Source organism: Drosophila mauritiana, chromosome 3R (assembly GCF_004382145.1).
Source record: "Drosophila mauritiana strain mau12 chromosome 3R, ASM438214v1, whole genome shotgun sequence".
NCBI classification, from domain to species: Eukaryota; Metazoa; Arthropoda; class Insecta; order Diptera; family Drosophilidae; genus Drosophila; species Drosophila mauritiana.
This window is the reverse complement of record NC_046670.1, coordinates 17,969,480-17,984,877: the sequence shown is the minus strand read 5'-3', so window position 1 is coordinate 17,984,877 and position 15,398 is coordinate 17,969,480. Positions and strand designations below refer to the sequence as shown.

Genomic DNA, 15,398 nt, shown 5'->3' with positions numbered 1-15,398 from the left:
GATGCTGTTTCAATACATATTTATCGCCTGCAGCGAAATTTTAGTACAAACATAAACTGTCAAAACGATACATAAGCCATCGGATGGCCCATGTTCCAAAGCCGTTCGACCAGTTTCGGCTGATGTTGATAAAAAAAAGAGCTTAAACCTGTATTCATACAGCTTGTACCTCTTATGCCAATCGAGTTTTCATTATGTATACCGATTTCTTCATGGTTTTTGCTCAACACAAAGGCAAATTTATGGATTGTACGAGCGTATTTATAAGTCGACACTCCAGACGACACCCCTAAAAAAGAAATCGCTGAAAACCGTTAAGGAAGCCATAGGGGTAACTCAGAGATTTGGATGCGGTGTCGCCTTTCAAGCGTTCCACACTGCTGGGAATTCCCTGAGTACCGTCTATGGGGGGTACGACGATATCGTTAGCCCGAATACCCGCCCCCGCACTCCACCCGACAAATGGTACTCGTAACGTCCTGATGATGCCGTTCTCCTCGGGATCGCCCCATTCCATTTCCCACTTAACTGCATATGGTTTTTGTTAGTGGTTGTTTCGGGTTTCTGAAATTTCTGTCTGCGAACGGGACCCTACCCTCCACTTCATCCATTAGCAACGGCTCTGGCAGCTGTTCTACCCTATTAAATTCTCCCTTAGATCCTCGATTCCGACTACCTGCATTTTCTGAATGGAAATGCACTGAGAACTTTTTCGTATTTTCTTTTTCAAGTATTCTATTGCTGTTGTTCATTATTCAAATTAAATTTAATATCAATATCAATAAATCAATACTTAAGCTAAGAAATAAACTTTTTTCTTGAAACAAGCCAAATAAAAAACAAGCAGAATTTTTGTTTAGGGTAAAATACTTATTTATCATGATTGCTTACGCTTTTAGGACTTATAACTATAATTTTTCGCAGTGTACAAAGGCATTCCCAGCGTGTGTAACGTACTTTCCAGCCTTAACGAAACCGGGCACCGAAGGGAATTTAGGGTCTTCTACCCCTGGAATCGGTGGTACTCCCCTCGCATACCTGTAGCAATTCTGGGCATCGCAGTGAAATCGAATAATAGACAGGAAGTCCCTTCGTTGGCTTTTATTCCTTTCAAGAGCCGAGCCGCTCTAGTAGATCATGGTGCAGCGATTGTGTCGACCCATGATGCTGGTCTTTGTCCTGGTTTATCCTAAAACTAAGTTGCTAATGTGGTGGTCACAGGCATCTGAGCCCGACTCAGGTGGAGTTATCCAGAACAACCACCTGCGTGTTTTGGTATCTTCGCCAGGCACTCTCCGCCCTTTCCAAGTATTCACCGATCTCCTGTCGCTTGTTGAGCAGGTCGTACTTCTCTAGAGCCAACTTGAGGAGTACGTACTCCAGGCTCCGAATGCCTCCGAGATTGTTTGGATCCCTTAGGTTATCGACTAGGATAACGAATTTCTTGAGCAGCTCCACCAGCTGCCCAAAGTTGGTCAAATCATCCAGATTAGCATCCACCTCGTTGACGTATCGCATACTCTGCTTAATCCTTCTGGCCAAATCGGTGCTCCTGCCAACCAAGGGTGATAGCTCTGTATTCAGCTGTTGCACCGATCTGCGCGTATCGGTCACCTTCAGCAATGCGTCCTGGTTATACTGATCCTGTTCCGTCCACTGGGTCATCGGAGCCTTAGTGGTCGCTCCTTCGTTGTCCACCATAGATATCCGATTGTTCTCCACAATAATGGTCTTGTCGATGGTGTCGGATGCATTCGGCGGCTGCTGCACGTGGAAATCCAAGGTGAAGTGGAACCGCATGCTACCCTGTAAGGATTAGAAATTTGGTTAGGAAACATCCCGCTTGCACAATCGAAAACATGCCTGGACCAAAGTAAGTAGTGCTAGGAAAACCAAAATAGTCGTAGAGGACCACATCTTGTCGGCGAACTGGGAAATGTTTGACTGATTCCAAGCTGAAATCTCACGATCAGACCACTTCATGCAATCCAAGCTCGACATCGCCGCTTATCAAGCCACGGGGTTATCACACATCGTTCCCACTTGACCGATAACAGATTCATTCACATTCAATGAGTTTTCTAGCTAGGGAAACACATAGACTGGGGAGCACGCGGTGGGGGGAGAATTTTCCATTGCCAGACAAAGCGCAAGTCACGTGTTCGCCGAGATGAAAAGTCAATACAGTGAGTTGAGCGATTGCCAACCTAAGACCATTTCAAGGTGCTTGGAATAGCAAGTATTTCAATTTGCCGAGAGCTTCGTATCCAATATGACCTCTATGGAAACTAGTAAGTTCTTTGAACCTGCCGAGGGCATACAGAAATCAGAATAATCTTAAACTGACTAAACGAATGCCATATTAATATTAATTAGTGGTAGTTGTACTGTAATAAAACAATGAGTATGATGCAGATTGTACGCATTATTGCGGGTGATCTGAATGCAGTTAATATCAATTGATATCATCCCTAAATAGTTCCCACTTGAAATACAAATTTAAACAAAAAATGTGTGCTTTGTACATATAATCGTAATACATTTGACATAAAAGATTCGAGGGACTGGTTAATAGCCCGCATGGTTATTTGGAGTCCGTGAATCATCCACCTTTTTTGGGAACCCATTTCACAGAGTCATTTCCGTTACGAACTCAACCGAATTTCCGACTCTCTAAGGGTTAACATCTGCTCGACTACACTACGCTTATCATCCGTCTGAGGTAACAACAAGCGCTCTTATCACTATATACGATGTTTACGCGTGCAATAATAATTATAATGTACACAGAGCCACTATAGCGATAAGGTGCGAATGCTATCAGGGTCCGCAAGTACCCCACATATACATACGTACATATGTATGTACACAGTCGGATGTTTGTTTGTGCGAAAGTGAGCCTTAATTTAGAAAATGGTATCAAAGCAGGGCAGCTCATGGAAGCGAAGCCATGGCGATAGGGGCAGGCCAAAGAAAAGCATAAAATGTGGGAATACGAATGGGAATCAATAGTAGAAATTGCGCAGCAGAATGAAATTATTCCACTGCCTGAAAATAACAAAAAGCGAAAGGAAGACAAAAAATAAAATAACCGTTGACACACACACTCACATGATTGCCCATAATATATTCACAATTTATACACCTAAAAAAAATTTTGATAATTTTATGAGCACGAAACAACCAAGAGTTCAAGAGGAGTTTCCCAGCTGGTAATTTTCTTAAAAAGTTTCGATAAGAAAAAAAACAGTGTTTCAGCGAAACATCATAGAAATAATAGCAATAAATGAAACCCGAAAAGATCTTATCTTTACAGCCCATAAATACATTAAAATACACTAACAGCATTCACTTGAAATGAATATTTTTCTCTTGTGTGTTTAACTTATTTTTATATTTAATTTTTTTTATATTTTTCTTCGCCATTTGCGTACTTTGCACGCATACGTACATACATATGTACATATGGTTGTACAAAAATACAGGGGAGTGGGGAATGGGGAATGGGGACTGTGACCAGGGGGACGTAGGAGGCGGGTGGCCAAGGGGTCGTCAGAGACCAACGCACAAAACTTGTAAATACGACGCCGCCCATCTCGCTCCACCAGTATCTCCGTCCCGCTCGGCACACAGCGCGTGTGGCGGCACAACGTGAGCATTCGAATGTGTGTGTATCTTACAGATACCAATTGCGTAGATACAGATACATCTACGGGCCCAGTTCGAGACCAGTGCACGCAGCTTTTTGTTTTGCCACATCTCGTTTTGGATACCCCGCAGTTAGGGTATATTGGGCGAAAGCGTGTTCGTTTCTGTTTAGACCATTTTGCTAATGAGCATAAAAACCTTATTTTAAATTCAAACATTTATTAGTTATAAGCAAATGTACATCAAAATGATGTCAAAATACCAATCAAGGGGTATGAACGTTCCCATTAAGTCACGTTTCCCCATGATTTATACATTTATATGTTTTTTCTTTAGCTCTGGTCTTTTGTTTTTATGTTTGCAATCGCAAATTCGAACGATCGTGTGAGGGAAGGGGGCGAAGTATATGCCCCTTTGCCGACCAACCTCGCTGAAATCCACTATCGCCGCCGCCATTTATAGTTTGCAATTAGCTTAAGCAAAGCGCCATAAAAATAAAAGAGTAGCAACCAAAAGCAAAATAAAAACAAAATTGTTTACGCTTTTGATTTGCCTTAAGTTTGTGTGCAGACATACAGACATCCAGGGCAACAAATATGGGTAGCACACACAGATACATCTCTTGTGAAGCTTAAAATCAACAATGCACGAGCACCTCGACTACCGGATACCCATAAATATTAAACTTACATCTAAATATTAAACATTTTATTTCAGTATTGAGTTTAAAACACGCCTACATATTTACTCAGGGTGCTTTTCGTCACTACGTAAACATTGTCCTCAGTCATGCATACATACATATGTATGTACGTGTATATATATTTCTCGGGGGTGGCCTGAAAACCGTTGAGAGCATAACAAAAAAATTAAAGACTTGCGGGGCTCAGCATTAAACGAATTCGACGAGGGGAAAACGCTTTTGATGCTCAAATATGGACAACCCGTACAGTTATTGTCTTGTATTCATTCGACTCGATCGGATATAGTACATATAAAGTACAAGCATAATGGCATATACATATGTATGTATGTACATACATATATACATCAGAGGTAGCGAAGCGGTAAACAACGACACCGAATTCAAAACCGAAGCCCATTGCCAACATAGTGTGTTGTCTGTGAATCCAGTTTTCTTTTGCGACATCGTTTATAAAGAAATCCCAAAGCGGCGGGGTAAAAAACACAAACATCAAATGCAGAGTAACAATTGGGGTGATGATTCATTTCATCCGAAACTCAAATCGTTTTCGAGACTTATCAAAGCACGTTAAAATTGATCTAAATGGGTATACAAATTTCACACATATTTTTTTTTTAGAAAACTGCATTTAAAACGTGTAAAGTTGCAGCATATTTGTTTCTCTGCGTGGAGCGGTAGGTGCGAGATGAGGTGATTCGAAGCACGTTCGCCGCTCACTCGGCGTCCGTTTTTTTGTCTTCGAGCAACCTCTAGAGAAATCCACCTAGATAATACTAGTTTGTACCGCCAGTGAGTCACATTCGTGTTTTGCCCACTTACCTCTGAACTAAACTGATCCAACAGCTCTCTCTCCACTGTCCTCCTTCTGGGATCGCCACTTTTCGGGGGTTCCATGGAAGTCGCTTACTTTTCCCTCCTAACTCGAAATATCCAATAAGCCAATCCATCCTTATTGACTTCAACTTTGTGCAATTTTGCATTCAGCCAAGCTCTATTTTTAAGCAACTGTTTAAACAAAGAACTCATAGGAAATCATAATCATATGTTAATGGGTTTCTAAACATCTAACCAAATGGAAATTCCCTTCCTATAGCTGTTGACACTCGAAACTCGAGAAGTTGCCTTGACTCAATTTTTTCTAATCGAAAAAGTTAGCTCGATAATATATAGGCTTTGCAAGCAGTTTTCAGATTGAAAAAGAAGCGTATCTAATGGATTATAAGCTTATTTCTGAACCAAGAACTGAAAACTTCAAGCTAGTAAAAATAGGAGCTGTGCTGAAAAAATCCAATTATTTACTATATGGCATGCGGATTTTCGAGCCGGAGAAGTTGGACGTCATCTGGATCTCGACGTTGGGGGTTTCCATTGAAAATATTTGTATCTCTCTGTTCACTTTTTAGGGGATTTGGGGAAGGTGGATGGGTTGGGTGGGTGTGGGAATGGGATGTGGGGATTCATCGACTGGCTGGGGTGCTTTTTGGTAGGGGATTTACACATTGATTGTTTGATCGTTAGGCAATTGTTTGGTTTGCTTGCGTTTTAACTTGACTTGACTTTGCTGCTAGCTGAGCTCTCCTCTGGCTAAGATCTTTTCGATCGTCTCATATCAATTTATAAACTTCTTATACATTTATGTATCTATTTTGTTTAGTGGTGATGTGGTAAAACCTTTAAACATTTATCGTTATCATGCTGACTGCTGTGTAAGAATCTATAAAATGCTTACATGTTGCGTATGTATATAAATTTCCTCAACTCACAATGACAATTCGCACTTATCGCATAGTTGTTTATGGATTCGCCGATCCGATTGCGGTTGCACAAATAGTAGGCATCTACTCAGAACTAACATAGGAACAATCAGGATAGTTTTTCACATCTAAAACGGAGTTGGAAATGGTTCTATTACATATGCCCTTCGGCTCTGTAAAGTTGCTTATCGTTTTATTTTACTTTGCATGCATGTATGTCGCAATATCTGAGTGTTTGTGAAATCGCAGCACAAATGCAGCTGCATTTATATATATATATATGTATGTATGTATATTTATATGCATATGTACTATATGCGCATTTTCCTTTGTTTCGATCTCCTAGCAAAGCGCTTTTTATTTTTCAATTTTATTCTGGTTCTTTTCTGTCTTTTCGGTTGTTCGCTTAGATATCGTGCTGAAAACAGAAACATGTGGGAACCTCGCGTAGTGGAATTTTTCGGAGCACATGTTGTTCGAATCTTCTGGAATGAGGAGGGGGTTATGGTTCTGTACGGGGGGTATTATGGGTATGGGGATTTTGCCGATTAGCTCTGGAATTAAAATTGCCAACGAAAAACTGTACGTGATAACGCAAATAAAAACACAAATTTCAGGATTTTTTTTGGTTAATCATACAAAGCTTTAATAAATTTCTTTACGAAAGCCGTGTACAATTGTTTATTTCTTTTTTTTTCTATTGTTTTGTTGTTGTTTGGTTTGTGGGGTTTTCTTTCTTTTTTCTCAAATTTTAAAAGTTGACTTGGATTTAACACATTTCCAATATTGCTTTACAATTCTTCTCAGATTTTTATTCACAATCGTTTCTATAATTACAATATTGAATGGCGAGTTTGCTCTTCATATTCGCATTCATCTTATGGTCCATTTAGGGTAATTGTGAGGGTATTTATTTAATCGTTTTCTCTTCAGTTGTATTTGTTTTTAATTTGTATACATACCAGGTTTAAAAATATAGCAAAGTATCACAAAAAATTGCAAATTAAATTGTAAATTAGATCAATGGAGAAATTAAAAAATACATAGTGCTTGGTTGCTTTCTTTTCATTGTTTTTAGAACGACGAATCATGTTTCGGCTTAAATAAAAGAGGTTAAAAATAATATTCGAACTTGGTCGAATCGTCGTCGTTACGCTTTAAGTTTAAATTAAAAAATTGAATTTGAATTATAATTTCAGAGGCCTTCGACTCGCAGTCGCCTTGGTTGGGGACACAAACGCCTTGGACTCGCAGCATGGAGAGCTCCGCCGCGATCTTGTTTCGGGCTCCCAACTTTGAAATGGAAATTAATTTGTACTGATTGGTGTTGAAAAAGTCAGCGGGCCGGAACGTTTGTGCCCACAGTCCAAGGCAGAGCCGGCGAATCTGGGCTGTTTTGGTCTGTTTTAAGTGGAGTGGTTTTCTCTTCTTTTGTATTTTACAAATAGGCTTTGTATCTGTATCTGCATCTCTATCCTGCTTCAATGAAATCTAAGCTGTTCTCCGCTTAAACTGACGTCCAGTAAGTAACAAACGTTTTGCTTACACTTAAAAAAAAATGCAAAATTCTGCGCGACAAGTTTAGAGTTTTTCTGTGGGGTGTGTGTGTGTACTTCGTATGGGGGGCGGGGGGTAAATGGGGGTGAGCTGGGGCTTTCCCGAGCACTGCTCGAGTGACCCCACTGCTCGGTTCAATACTCTAAGTAGTGGGTATGTGGTGGATGGGGTGTACTTGTAGTGTAACTTGAAGATACAAGCTTTAAAGCTACCAATATATGACAACTTGCTCAGTAAACCTAAACAGTACTTGACTTTTTTGGCTTTTCAACATTTTTAAAACTATCATCAAGTGTTTTGTTATAGTTTCATATCTTTTCATCTCTCATTCTCGTGTTTCATAATTTAGCTGGTTCGGGAAGTTAAACAATATGCATAAACAAAACTCAAGTGCGATCTTATTTCTGGGGTTTTCCACTATCAATTACGTTTTGGGGTTCCTTTTGTTTTTGGCTTATCACTTCGGTGCCAATTCACTTGGCAAAAACACATAACAAAACTCACGCTGCCTCTTTCTACGCAAAATACAAATAACTTTGGATTCGCTGGGGATATATCGGGAAGTGTGGGATGCTTGCTTGGGGTGGCTTAAATAATTTACATACATATTAATATTAACAATTAATAAGTAATGCTAATAATGAAAATAAGGTACTGGGTTCAAGTGTTTCAGTATTGAGCATCAACGAATAGTTTACATAAAGTAGTTTCTTTTCATCCTCATCTCGCGATTACTATATCTTTTCCTCTCTCGTAAAGCCTTCGCTTTGGGGATTGCAACTTATATAGTTTTTAGTTGTTTTCACAATTGTTGTTTCCGCTCGGCGCAAGATCAAACATATTTTGGTATAAATAAAATCTTGCTTGCGCCAATTGCGTGCTACCACATTTACAAGTGCTGATCTTATGATCTTATTCTTATTGTTTATCGATTTCTCGTTTTTAGAAAATTTTATTTGAACATTTTAGCGTTGTTCCCTTTTATGTACAATTCAAGAATGTTTAAATTAGAATTTTTTAAAGCCATTTCGCAATTATACATTAAGAATAATTAAACATGTTCGCAGTTCGCATTTGTAGCTCAGTATTTTTGGGCAATTGCTTCCCTATCGCGCGACGTAAAACTAAAAGTAATGGAAGTATCTAGGTTGGTCAAAATTACAATACAATTGTGGATCAATATTTCTTAAGGTAGAGGAGAGTTACAGGTGTTGATTTGCTTTTCATAGGCAAGTTGAGTGCATTTTGCGCTGCGGCTCTGCTGCTGCTCTGCTGCGGCGGCTGCGTTGAGTTGTTGTCGTTGAGTTTTTGTTTGAATTAGTCTTTGTGATTTGGTGGGTATACGATTTATAGTAGTTGCATTATTATTATTATTATTAGTTAATAGGTATTATCGTGTCTCTTGAATAAACTCTGTTAGCTTTTGCTGCTCTCTGCATTTTTTCTTTATCAACATTTAAGGTACGTTGCACATTTTGTCCGCTTTTCGGGGGATAAACATAAACTGTACGTTATGTTGCGCTTCTAGCGTCCATTTTTGAATTACTCATAAATATTATTATATTTATAATTTTACTTATTAATTAATTTTCAAGTCTATTTGCGTATCACGTTTAAAACAATGTTCAGTTGTGAAGTATCCGTTGTTAGACATATAAAGTTCTCCTTCCTCTGATCGGCTTTTCCTTCGCTTAAGTCCTCATTCCATTTGGTTTTCCTTGTATTTCAGCCGGGCATCCATTGGGTGTTGTACTGGTTGCAGTTTGTCGATTGGCTGGCTGTCTCTATAAAGATTGCGCATTGAAGTTGACAGTGGAGTTTTGGAGTTTGGGGGGATATTCTATGTAGCGGGGAATTTTGCATCTTTTTCGCTGTGTTGATTTGTTCTCATTGTCGTTCGTTGTTGATGTTCTTTTTTGTCGGTCGGTTGTGTGAGGACAGTTGTTTGTGTGTTTTACTTGTATTTTGTTTACTTTCAGTTTTCTTTCCTTGAAACAGTATTTCTCTTCTCACTTTATAGCTTCTCAAATTGGTTTAATTGTTTTATGATACACACTTGAGATCACAAACATTACTCTTGTTTTTTTTTTTTGTTTTTGTTTAAAAAAGTTCAAATTTCCAGTTGAAATGTTTTCGCTTTTTTTGTAAAAGTTTTTTCATTTTCCATTTTTTGTTTTGTGTTTTTGTTAATTTTTTTTGTTGATTTTATGTTCATTTCGATTTTTTTGCAACTCATTGACGGGTTCGGGGTCCACCGGGTGTTCTTGCCATTCATGTCGGTCCTCCAGATCCATCTTCAGATCCAGCTCTAGATCCAGATCCTGTTCCTGCTTCCCTGCTCCAGACACTGATCCTCCAGCACCAGTGTGGTTACGACTGCACATTGAGCAGCAACTTCAGGTTGTGCGTGTCGAAGTCATCGAGGAGATTCCGCTTCGAGCGGCCTGTCTGCATCGGCACCTGGAACTTGGGCATCGACGGCATCATCATGGGAAGCTTACCCTCCGACCTGGACAACGTCCAGTGCTGCGGTGGCTTGGGCAGCGCCGTTGGAGCTGGTGCATCAAAGCACTTGCTGCCCGCGAAATGCGTCAGTGCGGTGGGTATGAGTGGGTGCTGCTGCTGCATCTGCATCTGGTGCTGGGGCGAAATCTTTCCGCCTAACGAAGGGCTCTTCCTCTGCTTGCGAGCCGATCCTCCGACGATTCCCGGCGAGAAGCCTCCACCCAAAATGGTGGCTGGTGACTGCCGCACCTGCATAGCTCCCTGGGGCGAACGTCCTCCTCCGTTCCTTCGGTTGTTGTTGGCAAAGAAGAAGCCTCCACCGCCTACAGAGGATCCCTGCTGCTGCTGCGGCGACTGGCGCTGCTGCTGCGACTGCTGATACTTGTTCTTGGATCCGGTCGACTGGGATTGGGACTGCAGTTGCCGCTGCCTCTGGTTGGGGGGCGTGGCAAGGGCGGATAGACCCAGGCCAAGACCGAGACTCGTGGGCGAGGAGCTCAGGAATTGGGCGTTATTTGTACTGCTGGCAATACTGTTGGAATGTGCAGTTACCAAGGGCGTTGCTGGTGCGGATGCGGATACGGATGTGGGGGAGACGGGTGCGGATGTGGGCGAGGGGGTGGATGAGTTGGATGCGGAGGTCGCTGATGCTGCTCCCTTTTTTAATCGTATGGACTTGGTGGCCGATGCGGTTGTCATTCTGATGTTGTTCCTAACGCTATTGTGCGAGTATGTCATAGTAATTTCGTCGCTTTCCGATCTCTGGATCGATATCTCTCTCTCTCCGCTCTCCTCTTCTCTTTCTCTTATTAAAATTTCTGCTGTTTTGCCTTTTTGTTTTTGGTTAATTCGCTAAATTAATGCTTAACGTTAAATATCACACGCACTTAAATCAATTCTTTATAAATCGAAACCAAACGCCTTCTGTTTCTGATTCTGCTTCTGCTGCTATTGCTATTGAGATGTTGATGTAGCTGCGCCGCTCTATTTTCTTTGGTAGCTGATAGTCGCCGAAGTTGAGATGACCTCCAAAATGGAAACGAAAAGGGCGACGGGCGGCTGAGCACGTAGCTGCTTTCCACTTCTCCTTTATGTTTTATGTACAGCTGCTGTTTACTTTACTTTATTTAGTTTTACTTGTAACGTTATGTATTGTTTATCAGTCTGTTGATTTATCTCTTTTACTCCGGTTAAGCTATCCTTAGCTATAATTTCGCAAACTCTTTCTGTTCTTCGCTGATTCAACTGCTGTTTTCGCATTCCAAGCCGTGCTGATCCTGTTTTTTGGAGAAGAGCGAAAGAAACCATTGAAAAATCGAAGGGATACATATTGGCTTATGTTTAAAGGGAGACAGTTTCATCAACCGCATTAAATACAATGCTCAACAAAATGATGTTAAATTAACAACGAAAACTGCAGTTTATTTAAATACATTCTGACGTTAAAAGGCCTATATTTAAATTTAGGTTGAGTAAGAAAGAATTATGTACATAGACATCAGAATTCCTTTTTTACCTGCGTACGAAATGTAACGTTTCAAAGGTAAAACAAAGCACTTATATTTCGATGGCCGCGTGTGTGTTTATAATAAGAAACGGGAATCCGAAAAGGGGAAATAAGACATGCAAAGATTACATTTCCAGGTAGCAACAACCTGTAACGTAGTGCTAACTACGTAACGGCTGCATTATCGTCTCAGCGTGAGAGTGTGTGTATACTGTGTGTGCTATTTACGTCAACAAAAGGTGTTTGTTTGGCTATTCAAGCAAACTTGGGACGTCAGAGGGACGACCCCACATGTATATATAACCATACATATGTACATTTATTTTGCGAGAATACCTGAATTAATGAATCAACACACACACGCGCATACATACACACGCAGCAATAACTAACACAATTGCGACTTACTTTTTTGCCGTAGACCTTCTCACACCAACGAGCGTGCGAGCGTGTGTGTGTCGCAGTTTTCTCAGCCACTTCGTTATACAGATTTCGATATTTCGACAAGCGTTATATACAAAATGGGTTGAGTTTGGTTTAAAAGTTGCCTTGATTTGGATGTTTCACTTTAAAATGTTGCGGAAATGGGTTTGCTTTGTGTTTTTTTTTGCTCTTTTCTTCGGATTTTATTTGGGGTTATGTGTGGATGTGTTCGCAGCTGTGTATATATGTGTGTGTGTGTATTGTAAAATCACTTTCAAAATGGCGACGGGCTGGCTTCGTATTTATATATTTATATATATATATAGATGTAATTCCGCTTAAAGCTTTCTCTTCACTTACAGACAAAGGCTCAAAAAAATCACACTTTCAACTGATTCTGATTCGGATTTTGTTAAACTCTTATGTACACCACCGTCTATTGCGCAGCGTTTATTTCGAATTTGATTTCCGTTATTTGCGCTCGCCAAGTACTCCACTTTAGTGTGTGCTTTTTTGTAGCCTCACTCGTTGTACTTCGACGCGTATTAAAATATTAAACTTTACACAAATATTTGATTTATATCACTTAACTTAGGACATTTACAATATGCGTTACATATATATTTATTTTTGTAGCAGAAATTTTAATCGATATCTTTATCTTCTTCGCTTATGCTTGTTCTTTGCGCATCGGTACGCTTGCCTCGAATTTTCCACCATGACTCACACAATCGCAAGACTGCGTGGACTTTTATATGCCCGCTGCGGCATTGCCAAGGCATAAAAATAAATTTCCCTCTTTATGTACATCGAAATATGTTTATGCAACTCTGGGTTCGAGTCACGGGTGAATCAGTGGATACTCAAACCGGAAAAGAGTGAGGCCTGTTCAGACTCACCTCTTGTCTGAACGATTAGTATATTAAAGATTATTTTTAATTGTTTTTACTCAAAATAGTCAATATTGTGTATTCAGGGACTTGGCCGTGAAAAATGTTCAATATTGGTACAACAAATGAAATCTACCTGCTTTTGATTGCTACCTACTAGAGTTGTCACATCTGCTGTTTTAAGAAAATCAAGTGCGCGGGAAAATTTGAAATTGAATAAAATACGACAGCTGGCATTTTGGAATGGATTTAGGCCTAAATCTGGATTATAGCTATCTTCTGTCAACAAATATTCAATTTATTTTAGTTTGGCGCATAAGCGGTTGTTTTTAGTATATCAATATATAAATAGTAAATAAAAATTGTACATGTAAATTTAAAAGATTAAGTGCACGTAAAATGAGAGCATCACGTTTGCAATTAAAAATTAAGTCATTAAACACGAAATTGAAGCAATTAAAGATTGTCATCTTCTCCTTATTGGGTATACTATCTTAATTTTAATGGTTGAAGCTCAAATTGAATTTAACGCCCTTGCTATTTTATTGTTTTAGGCACATACATAACTGTTACACAATCTTTTTATCTGAGATTAATGTGACATTAGATTATCAGTTGCATATATCTTTTGAAATATGCCGAAGTAGCTGGATAACGCAAGTAATTACCTTATACGAATTCAAAGCATCAAAAAATGTGACACAAATTTTGTTTCCGCGGTTAAAAAGTGCGCGATGGGGTATTATGACATATTGCGTTCAGGATGTCATCGTGGGATGCCCCGTTAAGTGGATAAATAAAATAAAATAAAATAGGATGATGAGAACCGCTTACAACCGGCGACGCGTGTCACTCAAAACCCGCCCATGCTCAGATCCAGCCTGATCAAACCCATTATCTATCCAAATTGCTGCGACAGCATCGTCATTATCATCTCGTTGACCCACCATTGTTATCCCCCGACGGGGTACCCATATAAACAAGTGCACTTTATGTTTACTTGCTTGTTTTTAATACACACCAATCCGCGATTGTGTGGGTTGAGGTGAGAGATACGATTCCTATCACACGTACTTATATGTGTCGCCGGTTTGCCCATCTATATATTCTGCAGCTGTGTCTGTGCTGGTTTTCTATTGTTCATGAGTCCGGCTTTGTATATAAAGGTGATCAATCTCGCAGTCTAAAATTCAGTTCACTTCAAACGCGACTCGAAGCCGGTTTTTGCGAAAGTCGAATCTTTTTTATTCTAGTTGTGATTTCGTGGAAATTTCGATTGTTATTCAAAATGCGTTTCGCTCTGTTTGCTTTTCTAGGTACATAAAAACAACTCTTTTAATTAGCATCTATAAAAAATACGAAGGGTCCAGTTTAGGGATCGAAAATAAACAAAATTATAAATACAATTTAGGATAAATCGAAGCAATTTGTTGTATGATTGGAAAGTGTAAAAATAATTAGATATCCATTAAGACCAAAAGCCCAAATGAATGATCCCACGGGCAGAATTATATTCTGATCAACAAAATTATAATGAGCTTCAAACAGTGATGTAATTAAATTTGTAAAGTATGAATACATACTTTTCTAGTTTCAATTTGAGTAAACATATCTGAGCGTCCTCAAGAATTTTAACATGACCATCTCATTTAACCAACTTATTTAGCACTGTGCTTGCTGGCGTTCGTCCTGGCTACTCCGGCCAAGGACACCAAGAAGCCGGCCAACAACAGTTGCCAGCGCAACTGCGGTGAAGTCTACGAGCCCGTTTGCGCCAAGGCCAAAAACAGCAGCAAGGAGCGCCTCCTCACCTTTGGCAGCCCGTGCGTCATGGCCAACTACAACTGCCAGCACGCCGACGATCGTAAGAGTATCTCCACAATATCCTTACAGAATTAAATATGATTTAATCCTTTCGCAGCATTCGAGCAGAAGTCCAAGGGAGAGTGCGGCGGCGGAGTGAGCGTTCGTCTGTCCTAGGAACCGGAAGTCCAATTTTAACACTTTTGACGATTGAACATCTTTCACTGATGGTGCAATAAAATATTCATGTATTTTTATTCCAACGGGAACGTTTTATTTGTTTTCGACGCAAGCATGTATTTCGCATAACAGAACAGAAAATTTAATTAGCTCTCGGGACTACGTAGAATTCCCCTTCAAAACACACACGTGTATATGCATTCATACAAGATCAGTTCCAGCTATCCTTTAGTATCAATTGCAGACGATTCCTAAACTCCTATGCACTTATCAGCAGTCACGCGGCCAATCTGCAATCAAAATCAAAGCATTAATCAGTTGGCACGAGTATTATTGTTATTATTGCAGTAAAAGTGTGTTAAGAGCAACTAGCCAATAGGCGATAACCGAGGATTATTTTGCATTGTCATACATATTATTAACAA

The 15,398-nt window shown here is 39.8% G+C and overlaps 3 protein-coding genes across 3 annotated transcripts; 1 reads left to right on the top strand and 2 right to left on the bottom strand.

Annotated features, from left to right (window-relative positions):
* Positions 1-837: 837 nt before the first annotated feature.
* Positions 838-2,263, bottom strand: LOC117142259. The gene is made up of 2 exons (XM_033306121.1): positions 1,864-2,263; positions 838-1,806 (listed from the first exon to the last, which is right to left on the bottom strand). The coding sequence occupies exons 1-2, from the start codon at positions 1,999-2,001 to the stop codon at positions 1,237-1,239; spliced, it is 708 nt and encodes a 235-aa protein (XP_033162012.1). The 5' UTR covers positions 2,002-2,263; the 3' UTR covers positions 838-1,236.
* Positions 2,264-9,831: 7,568 nt separating this feature from the next.
* On the bottom strand, positions 9,832-12,834 carry LOC117142258 (protein MLP1 homolog). The gene is made up of 2 exons (XM_033306120.1): positions 12,086-12,834; positions 9,832-11,447 (listed from the first exon to the last, which is right to left on the bottom strand). The coding sequence occupies exon 2, from the start codon at positions 10,906-10,908 to the stop codon at positions 10,036-10,038; it is 873 nt and encodes a 290-aa protein (XP_033162011.1). The 5' UTR covers positions 10,909-11,447; positions 12,086-12,834; the 3' UTR covers positions 9,832-10,035.
* A 1,340-nt stretch (positions 12,835-14,174) lies between these two features.
* Positions 14,175-15,056, top strand: LOC117144959 (vasotab). The gene is made up of 3 exons (XM_033310415.1): positions 14,175-14,306; positions 14,657-14,854; positions 14,912-15,056. Exons 1-3 carry the CDS (start codon positions 14,279-14,281, stop codon positions 14,968-14,970), a joined length of 285 nt encoding a protein of 94 aa, XP_033166306.1. The 5' UTR covers positions 14,175-14,278; the 3' UTR covers positions 14,971-15,056.
* Positions 15,057-15,398: the final 342 nt, after the last annotated feature.

Coding starts and splice junctions, on each gene's coding strand:
- LOC117142259 (XM_033306121.1), bottom strand. CDS start 2,001: ATGTCGAGCTTGGATTGCATGAAGTGGTCTGATCGTGAGATTTCAGCT. Junction 1,807..1,863: donor CACTACTTACTTTGGTCCAG/GCATGTTTTCGA, acceptor TAATCCTTACAG/GGTAGCATGCGGTTCCACTT.
- LOC117142258 (XM_033306120.1), bottom strand. CDS start 10,908: ATGACATACTCGCACAATAGCGTTAGGAACAACATCAGAATGACAACC.
- LOC117144959 (XM_033310415.1), top strand. CDS start 14,279: ATGCGTTTCGCTCTGTTTGCTTTTCTAG. Junction 14,307..14,656: donor CGCTCTGTTTGCTTTTCTAG/GTACATAAAAAC, acceptor CAACTTATTTAG/CACTGTGCTTGCTGGCGTTC. Junction 14,855..14,911: donor CTGCCAGCACGCCGACGATC/GTAAGAGTATCT, acceptor ATCCTTTCGCAG/CATTCGAGCAGAAGTCCAAG.